This window comes from Aulonocara sp. 'chitande type north' Nkhata Bay, linkage group LG7 (assembly GCF_057382095.1).
Source record: "Aulonocara sp. 'chitande type north' Nkhata Bay isolate Kocher_YH1m ecotype deep benthic linkage group LG7, A_spYH_male_GT1.1, whole genome shotgun sequence".
NCBI classification, from domain to species: Eukaryota; Metazoa; Chordata; class Actinopteri; order Cichliformes; family Cichlidae; genus Aulonocara; species Aulonocara sp. 'chitande type north' Nkhata Bay.
In genome coordinates, this window is record NC_141350.1 from 64,729,056 (window position 1) to 64,746,748 (window position 17,693).

Consider the following 17,693-nt stretch of genomic DNA (forward strand, 5'->3'; position numbering starts at 1 on the left):
TAGCGGCTTCACAGTAATATTTAATACAGTAGATTCTAGCACAACACAACCAATGTCGATGTCCACATTATTTTCCTGTTTGGTTCAGAAAGGGAAAGTGGGGTGCTGGGTTAAGAAGGCAACCCATTAAAAAAAAAAAAGATACATAACAGAAAAGGTGTGCAAGAAACTACACACACAAAAAAAAAAAAGAAGGCGACCCATTTATCCAAAGGCCACAGCAAAGGTCTGGGTTTGAGTCTGTCCTTGGAAGAGCCCATTTCCCACCTGCTCTCCTTCTTGTGTACTCTACTGTATACTATAAATAAATAAAGATAATAGAGCCATGATAGTGCACAATAGACCTTGATCAAAAGTAGTATAGCAGCACTATAGTTAAACATATATAAAAAATAATAATAATAATAAAGAATTCCAAGATAAAAGGTCATGCAAAGCTGGAAAAAAATGGATCAAAGCGGCTTCTTCCATTTTCTTGTTGAGTATTTTTTTTATCAAAGTGCTAGTACTGGCTTGTTCATAACAGCCTAAATTAAATGCACAATTTTGTCATTGTTTATTATAATTAAATAAGAGTTTATAAAGCCTTAATCCTGTGCTCCCTTTAAATCCAGCCCTCCTTACTGCTGCTCTGAGCTGGTGCACAGGATTAGTGTCACTCAACCAGACAGAGGGAATGACGGAGAAGAAAAGAAGCTGATTAGCCAAGCCACGCGGGTGTAGACTCTACGTAAATGCGCTTTGGTGCTTTATGTGCTTTTGTGTGGACTCACTAAATTGTAAGCGTCATGTCGGTGGATGTAGACGAACAGTGCCTCAGCTGACTGAAGACTGATGGGGTCTGGAGCAAGCCAGAGGCAAGATTCAGGTAAGGGACATGATCATCTCATCAGCGTTAGGACTGATAAATTTATGGAGCCATGTTCTCCAAATGTATGATGAATGTGTAGACAGTAGTATTTAATGTGAAATCACCTGTCTTTGTGTGCAGTGGTCAGAAGTCTATGATAGCTGTGATAACAGTTTAGTTATGACAGGTTGACTGAAAGAAACAGTTATAATACTTCCGCTTTGATCTAATCTGTGGTGTTAAAAAACATCCAGTTAAAAAAACTCTTCAAATAAACACAAACAGCAGCAGGTGGCTCAAGTATTTGTACTTAGATTAATCTAACAAGACTGTGTATGTACAGATTGTTAAAGAAGAGTTGAGACAAAGGTGTTTTGTACCACATATTTGTTGATGATCATCAGTAGCTTTAATTGTGGTTCTTGTGTGTTATATTTGCATGATCTTTAGCACCTTGAGGTGACTATTGTTTTGATTTGGAGCGATATTAATACAACTGAATTGAATTGCTGGCATAGACCCAACTCTAAGTACCATATTTACAATCCAATTTAAAAGGTGCTATTAGCGTAAGTTTATATAATGTAACAAACTGACAACATTAAAGCAGTCGCGCCAGAATGTCATGCTAAAAAGAAAGACTCTTTAAAATACAAGGGGGAGCAAGCGAGTCAGATACCACAGGCACAGAGAGGAAGCAGGTCTGATCAGAAACAGTTTATTACTAGGCCAGGGAGCACAAATAAAAACACCCTTAAAATGTATGTAATAAAATGTTTGTCAATCCACTAAAACTAAATAAAACAATTCTAAAACCCGTAAAACTACCATTTTCTACATTCACTAACCCCCCCCTGCTATAATTATGCCACATGTTCATTATGGGTCCATCAGCGGGCCAGGAATTCCTTCTTTAGAGCAGAGTCCAGGCCAGCCTCGTCTTCGGCAGCCAAGGAAGAGCCTCCCATCTTCTTGTCCTTCCACTGGCCCATCACATCCCAGCCCAGCTTAAACCTCTGCCCTGCTGCCAATCACACGCGTTGTCTCCTACTGTTGCCGTTCCATGAGGTCAGGACTGGGTCGCCGTGTCACGCTGGCCATCTAGCATTAACCTTCCAGTCTGGGGCCTCTCTCCTTCAGTGCTCAGCTAGCCTGCTTTTAAAAGGTCTTTACACAGCTGATAGGCCACCTCTGGACACACCCTGCCTCAGCAGGTGGTCCCTATCAGCTAATTTGTCCCATGTGCAGCCAGTCCACAGTGGATAAAAACCATGCAATAGAAACAGAATAAAACCATGCAAATAAAACGACACTCATAAATAAACACTAAAAATCAGAATAAAAACAATATACAAGACAAATACAAATTTCCACTGTGTGACATATATATACAAACAAACGCACTGGATATCTTCTAGGCAGCGGGCATACGTCACCTGAACAGGTCATTACCAGGTCTGACTGGTAGTAGGCCAATGACAGCCAATAATGATGTTTTATCTTTAAAGGTTTCACTTGGATGTCCAATAAAAACAAAACTCAACTGTATAACCAAAGTGTAATTACTGCAATTGTCATTTCAAAGAAAACAGACCTAAATCAGCAACTCCTGAAGCTCCTGGAAATATCTGGACATCTTTAAATCCAAAGACAAGGACTGAAAATATGACTTAAATGGGCCTCTTTGGAGACATTGCATAACTTAAATGTAAACTGTTAGTGACTGTTTACCAGGCTTTATAGTAATATTCTCTCACTTCACTTGAGCATTTATGAGGGTAGGAGGCTAAGTTAATGGTTTTCTACCTACCAGTTTCAGAGAGCCCCCCCAGTTTAAAACCAAACACTGAGACAGAATCGCCTGACTCCTCACAGCGAACGCCCATCATACTCATCACAGCTCCATCACGGGACGACATCTACGCCACGCCATCCAAAATCACGATAGCCGATGCCATAAAAGAGCAGCGGCCTGGGTCTGCACCCTTCGTAGTGGGGAAGAAACTACCAACCAGACAGTAACTCCAAATGTCTATCACAAGAGGTAAACTGGAAGGAGAGATGACTGATTATTTGCTGAGCGTGATGAAGAATCACCCCGAAACTGAATCATGACACTGGTGTGCGTGTGAGAGCAGCTATGAAGTGCTGAACAGTATTGAGCTTATCATTTTTACCTGCAAATCTTTTACACTAGCCCAACTTACTTTTACTTCTTAAATGATGTGCTTATTTGAAGAATTGTGAGGGCAAGAGATGGTTTAGTGCATGTTTGACCTATGTTGAGCCATTTTGTATCTTTTTGTACAAATTTGTTCTCTTTGAAGTCATTTTTATCCTCCCATTGCAGCAATTTTGTAGGTCTTTGGTTATTTTTGATGCTTCACAGTCGTTTTGAGACTCTTTGCAGCTCCTTTGTTGCACTCTGATTTTATGGGCATTTTGTGTGTTTGCAGCTTATTCTCTGGTTGATTGTAGTGGTCACATTCAGTCAGGTGAACATATCCAGTAATTAGGTTAATGACAAAAGAGGGTGACTTTAGTCCACTGTCCTTTGTGCGAGTTTTACAGTGTTCTATTACTATTATTATTATCAATCTACAACAGACTGGACTCAAAAGGGAACTGATCTTATGAGCTCCTTATTGCTGATGCACTTCTGGGTTATCTTGTTGTAGAAGTAGAGATATGGGTATTTACAATACAGTGTGTAATGGAAAAAGACACAATTGGTTTGTTAATTGAAAGTGGAAAAAGTCTTGACCTAGACAAAGGACTAAAGGCCAGGATATCTTGGAATCTGCTACTCATGCCAAGCTTGAGAAGATTGGATTACTACCAACATACGCAACTGGCCAGGGACTGGAAACTCCCAACAGTTCAAAGTTTACTGGATATAATAGGCTTATTTTTAACCTGTGGAGGAAATTATCTTCCTCTGCAGGGTGTCTGGGCTTGGTCTATCTGATAGGGTTAGAGTTACGGATTGGTGTGTGGTGTGATTGTGTTTCCACAACGTAAAAAATATGATATCATTACAATATGATTGGCCACCTGCAGTATTGAACATGGGCCAACATTAGTTTTATTGATCCAGGAACAATACCAACATGATGATATTAGATTGTGTATCCATGGGTCCCCCATCCTCATCTTGTGACACTGTTGTTGTGAAGGAGAGTTAATCTGTTTATTCTGTAATAATTTATAATTCATTCATTCACATCCCAAAATATTTATTAATCAATTGTTTTTCCCTGTATGTACACTCAACAAAAATATAAACTCAACACCTTTGTTACTGCTCCCATTCCCCATGGGATGGACATAGAGACCTAAAATTCATTCCAGATACACAATATAACCATCCCTCCCAAACAGTGGTCACAAATCAGTCCAAATGTGTGGTAGTGGGCACATCTGCTATATTGAGATAACCCATCCCACCTCACAGGTGTGCCACATCAGGATGCTGATCTGACATCATGAGTAGTGCACAGGTGTACCTCAGACTGCCCACAACAAAAGGCCACCCTGGAATGTGCAGTTTTGTCTCACAGCAAAATGCCACAGATGCCACAAGCAATGAGGGAGCGTGCAATTGGCATGCTGACAGCAGGAATGTCAACCAGATCTGTCGCCCATGCATTGAATGTTCATTTCTCAACCATAAGCCGTCTCCACAGGCGTTTCAGAGAATATAGCAGCACATCCAACCGGCCTCACAACCGCAGACCTCGTGTAACCACACCAGCCCAGGACCTCCACATCCAGCAGGTTCACCTCCAAGATCGTCTGAGACCAGCCACCCAGACAGCTGCTGGAACAATTGGTTTGCACAACCAAACAATTTCTGCACAAACTGTCAGAAACCGTCTCAGGGACGCTCAACTGCATGCCCGTCGTCCTCATCGGGGTCTTGACCTGACTCCAGCTCGTCGCCGTAACAGACTTGTGTGGGCAAATGCTCACATTCGATGGCGTCTGGCACGTTGGAGAGGTGTGCGCTTCACGGATGAATCATGGTTCACATTGTTCAGGGCAGATGGCAGCTGAGAATGTCCCAGTTCTTGCATGGCCAGCATACTCACCGGACATGTCACCCATTGAGCATGTTCGGGATGTGCTTGACCGGCGTATACGACAGCGTGTACCAGTTCCCACGAATATCCAACAACCTCGCACAGCCATTGAAGTGGAGTGGACCAACATTCCACACGCCACAATTGACAATCTGATAGACTCCATGCGACAATGTGTTGCACTGCATGAGGCAAATGGTGGTCACACCAGATACTGACCGGTTCTGGGTCCCCAGACCCCCAATAGCGCAAAAAACTGCACATTCCAGGGTGGCCTTTTGTTGTGGGCAGTCTGAGGTACACCTGTGCACTACTCATGATGTCAGATCAGCATCCTGATGTGGCACACCTGTGAGGTGGGATGGATTATCTCAATATAGCAGATGTGCCCACTACCACACATTTGGACTGATTTGTGACCACTGTTTGGGAGGGATGGTTATATTGTGTATCTGGAATGAATTTTAGGTCTCTACGTCCATCCCATGGGGAATGGGAGCAGTAACAAAGGTGTTGCGTTTATATTTTTGTTGAGTGTATAAAACATTTCTGGGCATCCACCACAAAAAATAATATAGTTTTTAAAAGACCTCTGTATGTTGTCCAGTCATAAAGTGTAGTCTACCTCCAAAGGCCTATTTTCGGCATTGTTCACTGTCCTGAAATACAGCATTCAGTCAGTTTTTCTATATAAATATATTTCAATGTAGATATTTTTTTTAATATAAAATATAGTTTTAAAACTATATATTATAATAAAAGGGCAATCATCAGATAGTATTGCCGCTTTATCAAAGTAACATTTAGCAAAAATGTTGAGTTTACAGTAATAGAAATGTGATAAATAGCATATTCAATTCACTAATATTTTGTACGTTTCTTGATGGCTGTATGTGGCCTGTTTTTCTTTAAATGTCAATTATATCATTTTTCCCCTTGTTTTACAGTTTTCCAAAAATGATTTTTTTCCGGAATTGACAGGTATCGATCCAGGTATGGGACGCAGAAGCCGTTCACAAACTCCGGGAAAGCTGTTGGTTGTCCTCCCCTTACCAAAACAAACCTCAATGGCGGCTGAATGAGGTGCTGCTGTTTGTAGATGTGCTCTCTTCGGGACTTATTTTAGTCCAAAAACTGCATTTAAATAAAACAATGGACGCGGCTGGAGAGGACGAACCGGACCCCATAAAGCTGAAGTCTCTTAAGGACAATAAAACTTTCACAGTGCCTCAAAATTACAGGGTAAGAGAACGAGCTCCTTCCGTGTGGGTCCGTTCATGACCGTGGTTGTTTAATTATACTCTGCCATCAGCCACGATATTTTACATACAGAATACCAACTGACACAACTTTACAAGTCTAACTCTTCTGTTAAAAAAACCGGCATACATTTAAAATAATAAAGTTCACTGTAGAGCTTTCTTTCAGTCAGTATTTACGATACTTTAGCCCTGAAACTGAATAATGCTAACTAAACGCTAGCTGCATGCAGCATGCTCCCCATCTAGACTTTATCGGTAAATAAACCGCTTATGTGTGCATAGACGTAATTGATTAATTAGCGAGGCGCCTTTAAAGGTGAAGTCTGCGCACATTGTTGCCTTGTTTGTCTCCAGCAGCAGCCAATCTCATTACTTAGTTCAAATGGCACATAAGCCTCCAAGTTCAAGCACCCAAATCCACCTCCTCCAGTGATTCCCCCGGCATCCAGGATGCCTTTTAGGAGCTCGAGTCTGGTTGAAAAAGTGATCACAAGACATCCAAGAATGGCCGTCTAATGCCTGTTGGCTTTTAGTTAATTTGTGGGGGTTTTGTTTTGTTTAACGTCCTGTCCCATATAGATAATGGTAAAGTGCCCTGAAAGTCAATTCTTCTTGTTGACTCAGTGTGGTTTGATAGTCAGTGGGAGCTCCCTTGACTTGTCTCTTGTTAATTATTTTAGTTGAGCATCATTAAATCTAAAGGATTTTCACACTTCATGAATGGTTGTAGAAATATCCTTGGGCAAAATACTGAACCTCAATTGCTCCTGATGCATTCATCAGAGTGTGAATGTGTGAATGAATGGTTAGGTGAATGGTTGAATGAGGCTTGTAGCAAGAAAGCACAAAGACAGAGTAGAGAAGTACCAATCCATTTATCCGTTAAAAACCGTAAAAACTGCTTCTTTTGACAGGACTGAAGGCTGTGACGTGTTCACTGAGTCCCAGTTTCTTTATCTTGTTTTTCTCTCTTCAGTTTGGGAGCTGCAGAAGTGTCAGAGAGTTTGAGAAACTCAACCGAATAGGAGAAGGAACATATGGCATTGTGTGTAAGTTAGACAGCAGAGGAAATACTGAGGACTAACACTTCAGTTTGTCCACGTGACATGCTCTGTAAATAATCAATTCCCTTTTCTCAATGCAGATCGTGCCCGCGACACCAAGTCAGATGAGATTGTTGCCCTGAAAAAGGTGCGAATGGACGCAGAGAAAGATGGTGAGACCATCGCATGCTTTATTTTTTTTTATGGGTATCTCTGATCGAGAGCTTTATTCATACAACTAGATGTAATTTTAAAAAATCACATTTTTGCACCACCATCAACTGAAAAGATCGGTGACATCTGTTCCTCATCTGTCAGGGGTCCCCATCAGCAGCCTCAGAGAGATCACACTGCTACTGAGGCTGAGACATCCCAACATAGTGGAGCTGAAAGAGGTGGTTGTCGGCACTCAGCTAGAAAGGTACTGCACGGACACACCCACAATAAATGCTTTAGTATATAGATTGATCTGATACTAGTCTTATTGTTGCTTCTGTTGATCTTGCAATGTGTGGCCTTTGGGGCCAGTTGCATCAGCTGCTCTTTACTCATATTTTTAACTATGCCTGGGCCCTGTGGTGCCAAACCAGTTCAGCATAGCCAGCAATTAAAAAAAAAAAAAAAAATCATGTTTCACTTACTTTGACTTTTTTAATGAGGCTAAGCTGATGAATTCAATGTTTCTCATTTTCACAGTCACATGAAAGGGAGTAGTGTCGTGGCATGTAACAAATAACAAACATGGACATGACTGCTGGCAGCAGAATGAACTATCTTACAAACAAAGAGAAACTATAACACCAGAAAGAGATGGAAATACCCAGGACCCACTCAGGAAGGGCTGTGAGTGGGTATGACAGAAAAATCATTATATTAATGTGTGAATCTGGCTTCCAGGGGAAATTGCTTTGAGTGACCATTAGGACTTAGTTACGCAGGATTCATTAACTGTGTCACTTTATAGATTCTGTGTCAATGAGTTAAAACCAGTAAGAAGCTTTACTTACAAATTTAATATAATTTTATCAAGCACAAGACTTAGTTGCCTGTTTTGGGATTTTCTTTCTGTGTTAAGGCTTACACAGAATAACAAAATAGCTTTAAAAAAGTCTAAAAGAATAAAAATGAGTAATACGTTTTCTTGTGAACGGTCTGTTTTTCTTATTGTTGCTCTTCAAGGAAAGACAAAAACATTAGACAGTCTCTAAACCAGGGCTGCCCAATCCCAGTCCTCGAGAGCTACTATCCTGCAGCTTTTAGATGCATCCCAACTCCAACACAGCTGAATCAAATGGTTTGATTACCTCTTCAGCATGCCATCGTGTTTGGCAAAGGCCTGATAACAAGCCATTCATTTGATTTGGGTGTGTGGGAACAAGGATGCATCTAAAAGCTGCAGGACGGTAGCTCTCGAGGACCGGGATTGGGCACCCCTGCTCTAAACACTTTGGACACCTTTATTATTTGTGCAAAAAAGTCTAGCTCTCTAAGATGGTGACGAAAAGAGATTGGTCGGTAGGCTCTGGTTTTGTATATGAAGATCTTGCAGAATAAGTTATCATGGCAATGTAACCAGGTAAGAAGGAAACCACCTTAGTATAAATGAACACCCAGGGTTAAATCTGATGTTAACTTGCTGATTACCAAATCCTGCTTCGTACTTCAGAGCGGTGGTATAGAAATCTGCTGGACTGTGGTCACACACACAAACCAGCAGTCCAAAGAAAGTCACATTGTGCGTCCAGCACATTTCATCCTAAAAGTCTGCTTGTTTTTGAAGGGTCTACGACATTGGTACAGTTTGAGTTTATGTTCACTTTGTATCAGGTCCCTGAAAAAAGAAGACTCATGTCTGAAAGATGCCACTGATTTAACTAAAACTTCGACTTAAGCTCAGGTGGTTAAACTGGTGTGTAGCCGGTATAATATAGATAAGGAATTATCCTCATTGTTTGTTTCCCCAGTTTTTGTGACCTTAGTCGCCTGAATCGACTGTGGTTGTGATTTGGCGCTGTATACATAAAATTGGATTTAATTTAATTGTTTTACTGTCTAACATAAACTTTCTTAATCTTTTTGGATCTTTTCAGCCTATTTCTGGTGATGAGTTACTGTGAACAAGATCTGGCCAGTCTGCTGGAAAACATGCAGACGCCATTCTCAGAGGCGCAGGTAAATCAAACTCATACATTCCTGCAAGTTCATTTCTACCTAAAGTGATTGCTATTATTTTCTTGTGTCTGCATGTGAGTGTAAAAATGGATGTTTTGCTTTTTACATGGCCTCCATATTCATGTACAGTAGAAGTTGATGCAACCAGTTATTCCATTTTTTTTTTTTTCTGTTTTGTTGTGTTCCAGGTTAAGTGCATCGTTCTCCAGTTGCTTAGAGGTTTGGAGTATCTCCACCACAACTTCATTATTCACAGGTTGGTCTCACACCATTACGAGGACCAGCTGAAGTTTTAATTTGTTATTATCATAATTGTTTAAAATTTGACATTTTAATTAAATAATCTTAAGTGTAAAGTAGTGGACCTTACACGTAAGATTACTCTAATGCAGAACTGCCAGTGACTGCAGTTCCCCTTCTGTCCACTGGGCTGTGTTTGTGCTGTTGGTGCCTTTTAGAGTATTTTAACACAATTATCTGACAAATAATCTGGTTTGCTACGAGGTTCAGATCATCCAACAAGTTTTTGGGTTTTGTAAATGAAATCAGAGAATTTAACATTTTTGTTGTACCTTGTTGTTGAGCCTTCCTTTACCAGAGTTAGAGTGTTGGGATCATAGTCTGAGGTGTCTGAGTTAGAGCAGAGCTGTGCTGCATAATGATCTTCCTCTAATCTTGTTATTAGAGACCTGAAGGTGTCTAATCTGCTGATGACAGACAAAGGCTGCGTAAAGATTGGTGAGTCACCTCTGTTATCATATCTCTTCTGCAGCTTTTACTGTAATCACCTTATACTCCTACTGACATGCCTCCCAAACCCTGCCACTGCTGAACTTTGACCTGTCACACATTGACAGTGATGGCTGAAGTGTTTTTTTTATCTATCAGTGTTGTTGCCACCATGATTTAAAAAAGAAACACACACACACTTTTTTCATTGTCAGTTTTAAGGAAAACTGTAATAACAGGTCTTTTTTTAAAAATCGTGTAGACAAGTTTAAGATGGCCTGCTGGGTTAAAATCAGGCACCATAATGGGGAAGAAAGACAATTTTAATGATGTATTGTTGTTGGTGCCATGCTGGTCTGGGTATTTTTCAGAAACTGGTGATCTACTGGGAATTTCCCACACAACCATCTGTGGAGTTTACAGAGAATGAAGAAGAGAACTAGAATTAAGGAATTAATTCTAGTTCCATCACACAGCTAGATTTATGTCAGCTCTGAAGGGAAATAGGGGTCCAACCCAGTAATAACAAGGTGTTCTTAAAAAAGTGGCCTCTAAGTGTATTTGCCGACTCAAATGTCAGATTATTTTATTTATCTAAATTTTACTAGACAACAAAGTTTTAACTGTTGATTAATGAACTGATGGTAGAAAACATTTTTCTAATATAGACATTATCTAAATATATTATTATTGCAGGTTTCTTTACCAAATAATAATAGGTCCCTTGAGGGAACTTCTGATGTGATTTGGTACTCTAAATACATACTAAATAAATAAACAAACCTGAAATGGCTTACGGACTCCAAAAAGAGATTCTAGCAAAACGTCAGGCGACTCTGGATGTTGTACGGCGGTCTTGGTTGACACGCCTCTATAATGTTGTGTGGAGATCAGGGGCATTACCTCTAGATTAGCAAATTGGGGTGGTGGTTCCCATCTTCAAGAAGAGAGAACGGAGTGTGTGCTCCAACTATAGGGGGGTCTTCATCCCCCTATAGTTCCTCAGCATCCCCAGGAAAGTCTATACCAGGGTGCTGGGATGGAGAGTCCATCCGTTAGTCGAGCCTCGGATACAGGAACAATGAGGTTTCCGTCCCAGTTGTTGAACACTGGACCAGCTCTTTATCCTCTCAAGGATACTTGATGGGTCATGGGAGTTTGCCCAGCCAGCCTACATCTGTTTTATGGACTTGGAGAAGGCATTCGACTGTGTCCCTCGGAGTGTCCTGTGGGAGGTGCTTCAGAAGTATGGGGTGTCTGGCCCATTGCTACGACACATTCGATCCTTATACAACCGTTGCCATAGCTTGGCTCGCATAGCCTAGCATAAGCCAGACTTGTTCCCGAATGGTGTTGGACTCTCAGACACAACATTAAAACTGCCTCCCTAACATTGTGCACTTTTCTGCTGTTTAATCCCACTGTAATCAGGAGAAGTGATATTTAGACATTCTACCTTTGATTACCCATAAAAAATAAATTGAAATCAGATAAAATCAGATTACTTGATGTTGAACTGATCAGTACTCGTTATTTTCTGCACACAGCTGATTTTGGTCTGGCCCGGATGTACGGCATTCCTCAGCAACCCATGACACCACGAGTAGTTACGCTGTGGTGAGTGTTTACCCAGTTAGTCTAACTCATTTGAGGTATTCTGTGTGGGTGTTGTGCCCTGCATATAACCCTTGTGTTGCTGTGCTGGTGCAGCCTCAGTGGAAACTCCCTTGTAATCCCCTCACAATAATCCTCCCTTATTAGCTCCATTACCTCAGGCCGCTATCCTAATATGCTCTCCTTCGTGCAGGTATAGAGCACCAGAGCTCCTCCTAGGGACGAAGACTCAGACTACGGCTCTGGACATGTGGTGAGGAAATACATGTGAAATCTATACGCTTAGGATCAGTATACTGCACAAGGAAGCATCTAATAACCAGCTTTTAACCACTCTACCTACACTGCGTTCTTATCATAATCTCTTTAGGAAACTTTAATTATAGGATAGTAATTACAGCTGTACTATCAAAGCACTCTCTTTATGGAGGCTGTGCTTATTTTTGTTGAAGCTTTGTTTACCCTCATACTAAAAAACGTGGTCTGCCAGTAGAAGAAACAAAATTAAACAGAATATGATATGTATAATTGTCCTAAGTTAATAAATTCTGCGCCAAAGGGAAAAGGCCTCATATCCCTTGAGGATCCGTCAGGAAATTAAATCCAGACGTGGTGTTTCCTTTACAGGGCAGTGGGCTGTATCCTGGCTGAGCTGCTTGCCCACAAACCTCTGCTGCCTGGAACCTCTGAGATCCAGCAGGTCGACCTGATCGTTCAGCTGCTGGGAACACCCAATGAAAACATCTGGCCGGTAAGACTCAGCTTTCACACTGTCTGATGTTAAACTATTGAATTGGATGCATTTAGCTTTTATTGCTAAAGCAGTCTTAAACTGATATATTTCTACTTTTTTGTATGCCATCAACAAGTTCAGCAACATTAAACCCATTAAGGGAAAACAAGGTAAAAGCAGCCGATGATTGGCACAACTCAAAAGCCTTACTGTCTCAGTGTTTGGTTCTTGGTAAAATCACTCAGGTCTTTCCTTCTTCTGCCTCCAACTACAAGAACCGACTTTCCATCTAATACTCTAATATCTAGACATGTGACATTGATACAAATCCTCAGTTATTCGTTTAGTCTAAAATAGGTTGCAGTCTGCACAAAGCTGAGAAATGAGATCTGTTGTGTGTGTTACAGGGTTTCTCTCAGCTTCCCCTCATCGGTCAGTACAGCCTGAGGAAGCAGCCATACAACAACCTGAAGAACAAATTCACCTGGCTGTCTGATGCTGGACACAGACTGCTTAACCTGCTCTTCATGTACAACCCCCAGCGCAGGTACATTTAGCTCTACTGGTTTCTGGCTGGAATCTAGACTACAGCTCTGATAAAGCTAAGCTTTTTTTGTGGGGAAAATGAAGGAGTCTCATGAATTTGCATACGAGGCATCACTAACTTCTTGTATTTTTCCTGATTCTCAGAGCTACTGCTAAAGATTGCTTGGAGAGTTCGTACTTCAAAGAGAAACCTCTACGTGAGTATAAAGATTGCGGATATGCACAAGCTGACGTCTGTCTGTCCTCCGACCTGCCGTGAGTCATTCTGTGTGCCTCTGTGCTTCTCTTTCCAGCCTGCGAACCAGAGCTGATGCCAACATTCCCTCACCATCGCAACAAGCGAGCGGCTCCTCCAGCAGAGAGCCACTCGAAGAGGAGCAAAGTGTGAAGAAACACTGAACTTACAGGCACATCTCTGGTGGGAAAATGGCCACAGTCATGAAGAGCTTTTACTGTGGAGCTTTGAGCTAGTCCAAACCAGAATCAGCTTCAGCACAGCTGTAGTGAAACAAAGTCAGACAAACTTATTGCTGGACTGTTAAAAACAGGAACACCGAGTCTACAGCAAGCAGTCAAGAAAAGGCTGGAAGTACAACCTGCTCTGTGGATCCAACGGTGTGGTCTGAGAGCACAGCACATTCATCAAAGAAAGAGAAACGGCCCCATTTTAGATTTTGTGTCTGAGTTATCATTTCCAACGGCAAGTAAGATGCTACAGTTACGAGAAGAAACTTCATAATCGCAAATTCTAGAGTAGCTTTGCATGGTTCACAGTTCAAAATCATCCTTGTGTATCCTCTCAGTTCATCCTCTATCAGAAACAAGCTGTTTTAATTCCTCTGCCTTTTAACTCTTTCACCTGTAAAAACATTTGACAACCTTCTCTGTACCGTTAATGACACCTCAATATATATAATATGTGGTGTGAGTAGCCTTAGTAAGCTATATAGGTGGCGATCAACCTCATTAACTTCTGATTCACACACAGCCCTTAAAATATGACAGAAAGCACTGAGTTCAAAAAAGAAAAAACAAGTGTTTACCCATAGTAGGCATCCAAGGAGGAAAGAGTTAAGGCAGCTGTCCTCTGATTGGCCTTTCCTTCATTAACAGACGGCCTGAAAAGCTGGCTGTGCCTTAGACTAACATATAGGGGATAGTCCCTCTCTGACATCTTAAATATCCCTTTTGAGAGCAGCTTGAAGCCTGAGCTTTTGGCATATTCTTATTGAAAACTTTGACAATGTTTAATTTGAATCTAATAAAGTTTAATAAATGTCTGGAACAGGAACAGTGTATAAAAATATAAAAATAAGACAGAATAGCCATTTAATCCATTCTGATCTCATGAATATGTGAACACGATCTAAAAATGACAAAATAATCCATACAGCATTAGCCACTATTTTATATATGCTCACAGACAGCAATGGTCCTGTGATGGACAAAAGCTGTCTTGTTATAATAATGTCCTTTTGCTCACTGACATCAATAATATCCCTCACTCTATCAAACCAAGGAGATAAAAGCTGGATGTTGTGACTGTGTAACACTTTGTCTTCTCAGATAGTGGTGACCTTTTCTTGTAATTATGAGATTAAGCATGAGGCCTCGCTTTCCTATTTTTGCCAGCAGTGAATGTAGTGCTATAGTGTACACCCTGACACATTACACATCAGTCTGTGGATGTGCTGTTATAATTATCTCTGCAGCTCTGTGACCAGGAGCTTTGGGGTCTTTGCTTGAGTGCTGTCTACAGCTTTATAGCCTCCATGTTGTTCTTGTTGATGAATTTAGGATTAATTTAAGAATATCTGCCTTTAAAGTCTTTGATGCACAATAAAGATCATCTCAGGTTTGATCCTCACAGCTGGAAGACAGTGTGTCCTGTCCAAGTGTCCTTGAGTAAAATATTGAATGCTTGATTTTGCTTGGTAGACATTAAGGAGCTCTGTGTTAGCATGCAGCACGGGCCAGCAGGGCCAAAACTGTGATATGATGTAGCAGCTGTACCGCTTGTCTTAGTATGTGCAATAAGCACAAAGTTTACCCCATGTAGGCTGCTTTGTGCTATTACATACTTGGTGCCATTTTACATTATACATCAATCACTTAAGCTGTGGAATAAATTGTAAAGCTAGTCAAATAGCTTTTCTACTTATATGAATTATAGTTGGACTATACTGACAAGGAAGATATAGTTAGCTAGCTAGCTGTAATTTAGCTGTGATACAGGACTCTGGTGATGGTTGGTTGGTAATAGTGGCTGATGAAGTAAAAAAAAAAAGAAAATGGACTGCTAAGTTACCTGATCAGCCCTGAGTCACACCAAGGAAAACAGTGGGCTGGAGACCACCGCACAACCATACACAGTGAACTTGCAACTATTTCAAAAGTTGCTTCAAGATAGTAACCACTCGCAGTCAACCGCGTCTTCAAAGCGACTTCATACGTCAAGATGGCAATAAAACATCAATAATAAACTGCAGCAAACTGGTGAAAATGGTGAATCATCTACATAAACAGATTGCATAAGTTGCCTCCCACAAGGCAATCCATGCAAGCACTGCAATCGAAAGTGGTTATCCAGAGCTTCCTGGTCTTCTGAAAACATTCTGCACTATTTTTAATCTAGTGTGACTGAGCCATTAAGACAGTGTTTTGCTTCATGAAATTTGTCAGTGCATATGATGTTTGTTGTATGGAGCTGATTAGGACTGGACTTCATTTCCAAGCTACTTTTAGCTAATGAGGTGGTTGCTCTAGGTCAGGGGTGTCGAACTCCAGGCCTCGAGAGCCGGTGTCTTGCAGGTTTTATATGTCACCCTGGGTCAACACACCTGAATCACATGATTAGTTCATTACCAGGCTTCTGGAGAACTTCAACACATGTTAAGGAAGTAATTTGGCCATTTAAATCAGCTGTGTTGTGTCAAGGACTAAAACTAAAACCTGCAGGACACCGGCTCTCGAGGCCTGGAGTTCGACACCTGTGCTCTAGGTCTTTCCAGTCTTGTGATTATAGCTTGACATTTGCTGTATAGATATGAGATTGATGTAAATGTAAAAGGAAGGAGTTTTTATCAGAATCTTGAAGATTTTCCTTAGAAGGAACAGCTCAAATGACTGCAGTAAATGAACAGTGGCCTCAAAGTTGACTCTGTGTAAATTTAAATAAAATCAGAAAACTGACTGCTCCACTTCTGGTATTTTTTTGTTTCATCGTGCTGCAAATTCTTTGAAATGTGTGACAGGATGGGGCTGCGGGCAGGTCCGTTAAGAACCTGTTTGCAACTCCTTCCAGCAGTCTAACCCATGTCACAAAGCTCAGATCACTTCAAACTGGTTCAATCAACATGAGTTCACTCAAATGCCCTCCAAAGTCACAAGATCTCAATTCAATACAGCAAACAGGAGATTTGCATCATGAACGCAGTGTGATGCCGTCATTTCAATATGGGCCTAAATCTCTGAAGAAAGCAAAAGGTGATCCAACCCAGTACACGGAGAGTGTACCTAATAAAGTGTCTGGTGAGTGTATATTGTTGAACATTTTGTTTGCGTAATCTTTTAATTGTGGTGAACTCCTCTCAGGCTTCACTTTGACAGATTGTTTCTAAATATTTGAGATCTCAGGTTTTGTGGAAACTCTTATTGGTGTGCACTTAACTGTGTGATGGTGGTGGAAGTGTTAAATTCCAAATACGTGAAATGCACAAGAATAATAAACCATGTCAAAGCAGCAGTAGTGTCTTTTTTTCCATTTGAAATTTCAGTTTTTATTTATTCAGGTTAAATTAGTAGTAATGGTAACATGGCCAGCGTCAGGTTAAATCCCCGTACAGGGACGTTAATAACTGAGCTCCCCTGAACAACAGGTACCTCCACAAACACGCAGCGATTCTACTGTAGCTTCCAGAAGTCCATCAGTGAGTCCACCAGGCACGCCTGCAATCCTGCCATAACAGCAGGAGGTCAGAGTCTGTGCAGGACAGCTTTCCTTAAACTCCCTGCTGAAATTAGGACAACAGCAATGAAACGTTCAGCAGCATCGCCCCTGGAGGAGAACTCTGTACATTTGCCTCCAATAAAGGGGGGTGGGGGGGGGTCAGGCCTCTCACTGGTGCTCCATCATGAATCACAGAAAATTAATACATAAAGAATAAACATACTGTAGCTGGATTAGTTACACATCACACGTGACCAGTAATTTATATAAATAATGTTCCATAACACTGATTGACCATGAATGCAGGGCAACACAAAGATGTGCTTGACTGATTCTTAATCCACTAACATGTGAATATTAGTGGATTAATTGCAGTCGGCGTTAATTAGCTTGTGCTGTTAAACCAAGTGAGGGAGGTTAGTTTCCTTAAAGTGCCACAGACACGATGTCTTCAATTTTCATGTTTAATGAGACTGTTTATTTTCCACTGCACTTTGTGGCATATTTCTCCCACTCATGTATCCGCTCAGTTTGAATATTTTCAATGAAGAGTGGAAAACACCCAGAACACGAACTCAAACATCAAAAACAGAACATCCATAAAAGAAGGACTTCGCAGTTTAAATAAGACTAGGTGTATTCTAGGAAATGTAGTGAAAAGACCAAAAGGACGCTTTCTTCCACACGTAACGGCCTCCTAAACATGAAGCGAA

At 41.0% G+C, this 17,693-nt stretch overlaps 1 protein-coding gene across 4 annotated transcripts; it reads left to right on the forward strand.

Annotated features, from left to right (window-relative positions):
• The first annotated feature begins 669 nt into the window (after positions 1-669).
• On the forward strand, positions 670-16,773 carry cdk10 (cyclin dependent kinase 10). Of its 4 annotated transcripts, none has more exons than XM_086301956.1 (15): positions 670-868; positions 2,664-2,894; positions 5,914-6,174; positions 7,171-7,243; positions 7,339-7,410; positions 7,556-7,658; positions 9,328-9,409; positions 9,598-9,665; positions 10,095-10,147; positions 11,686-11,755; positions 11,946-12,005; positions 12,380-12,503; positions 12,893-13,032; positions 13,176-13,228; positions 13,325-16,773. In XM_086301956.1, the coding sequence occupies exons 3-15, from the start codon at positions 6,085-6,087 to the stop codon at positions 13,417-13,419; spliced, it is 1,083 nt and encodes a 360-aa protein (XP_086158082.1). In that variant the 5' UTR covers positions 670-868; positions 2,664-2,894; positions 5,914-6,084; the 3' UTR covers positions 13,420-16,773. The 4 variants fall into 4 exon arrangements, with proteins under 4 accessions (XP_086158082.1, XP_086158083.1, XP_086158084.1 ...); XM_086301957.1 differs by having other exon boundaries at positions 2,726-2,894; XM_086301958.1 differs by lacking the exon at positions 5,914-6,174 and having other exon boundaries at positions 671-868.
• Positions 16,774-17,693: the final 920 nt, after the last annotated feature.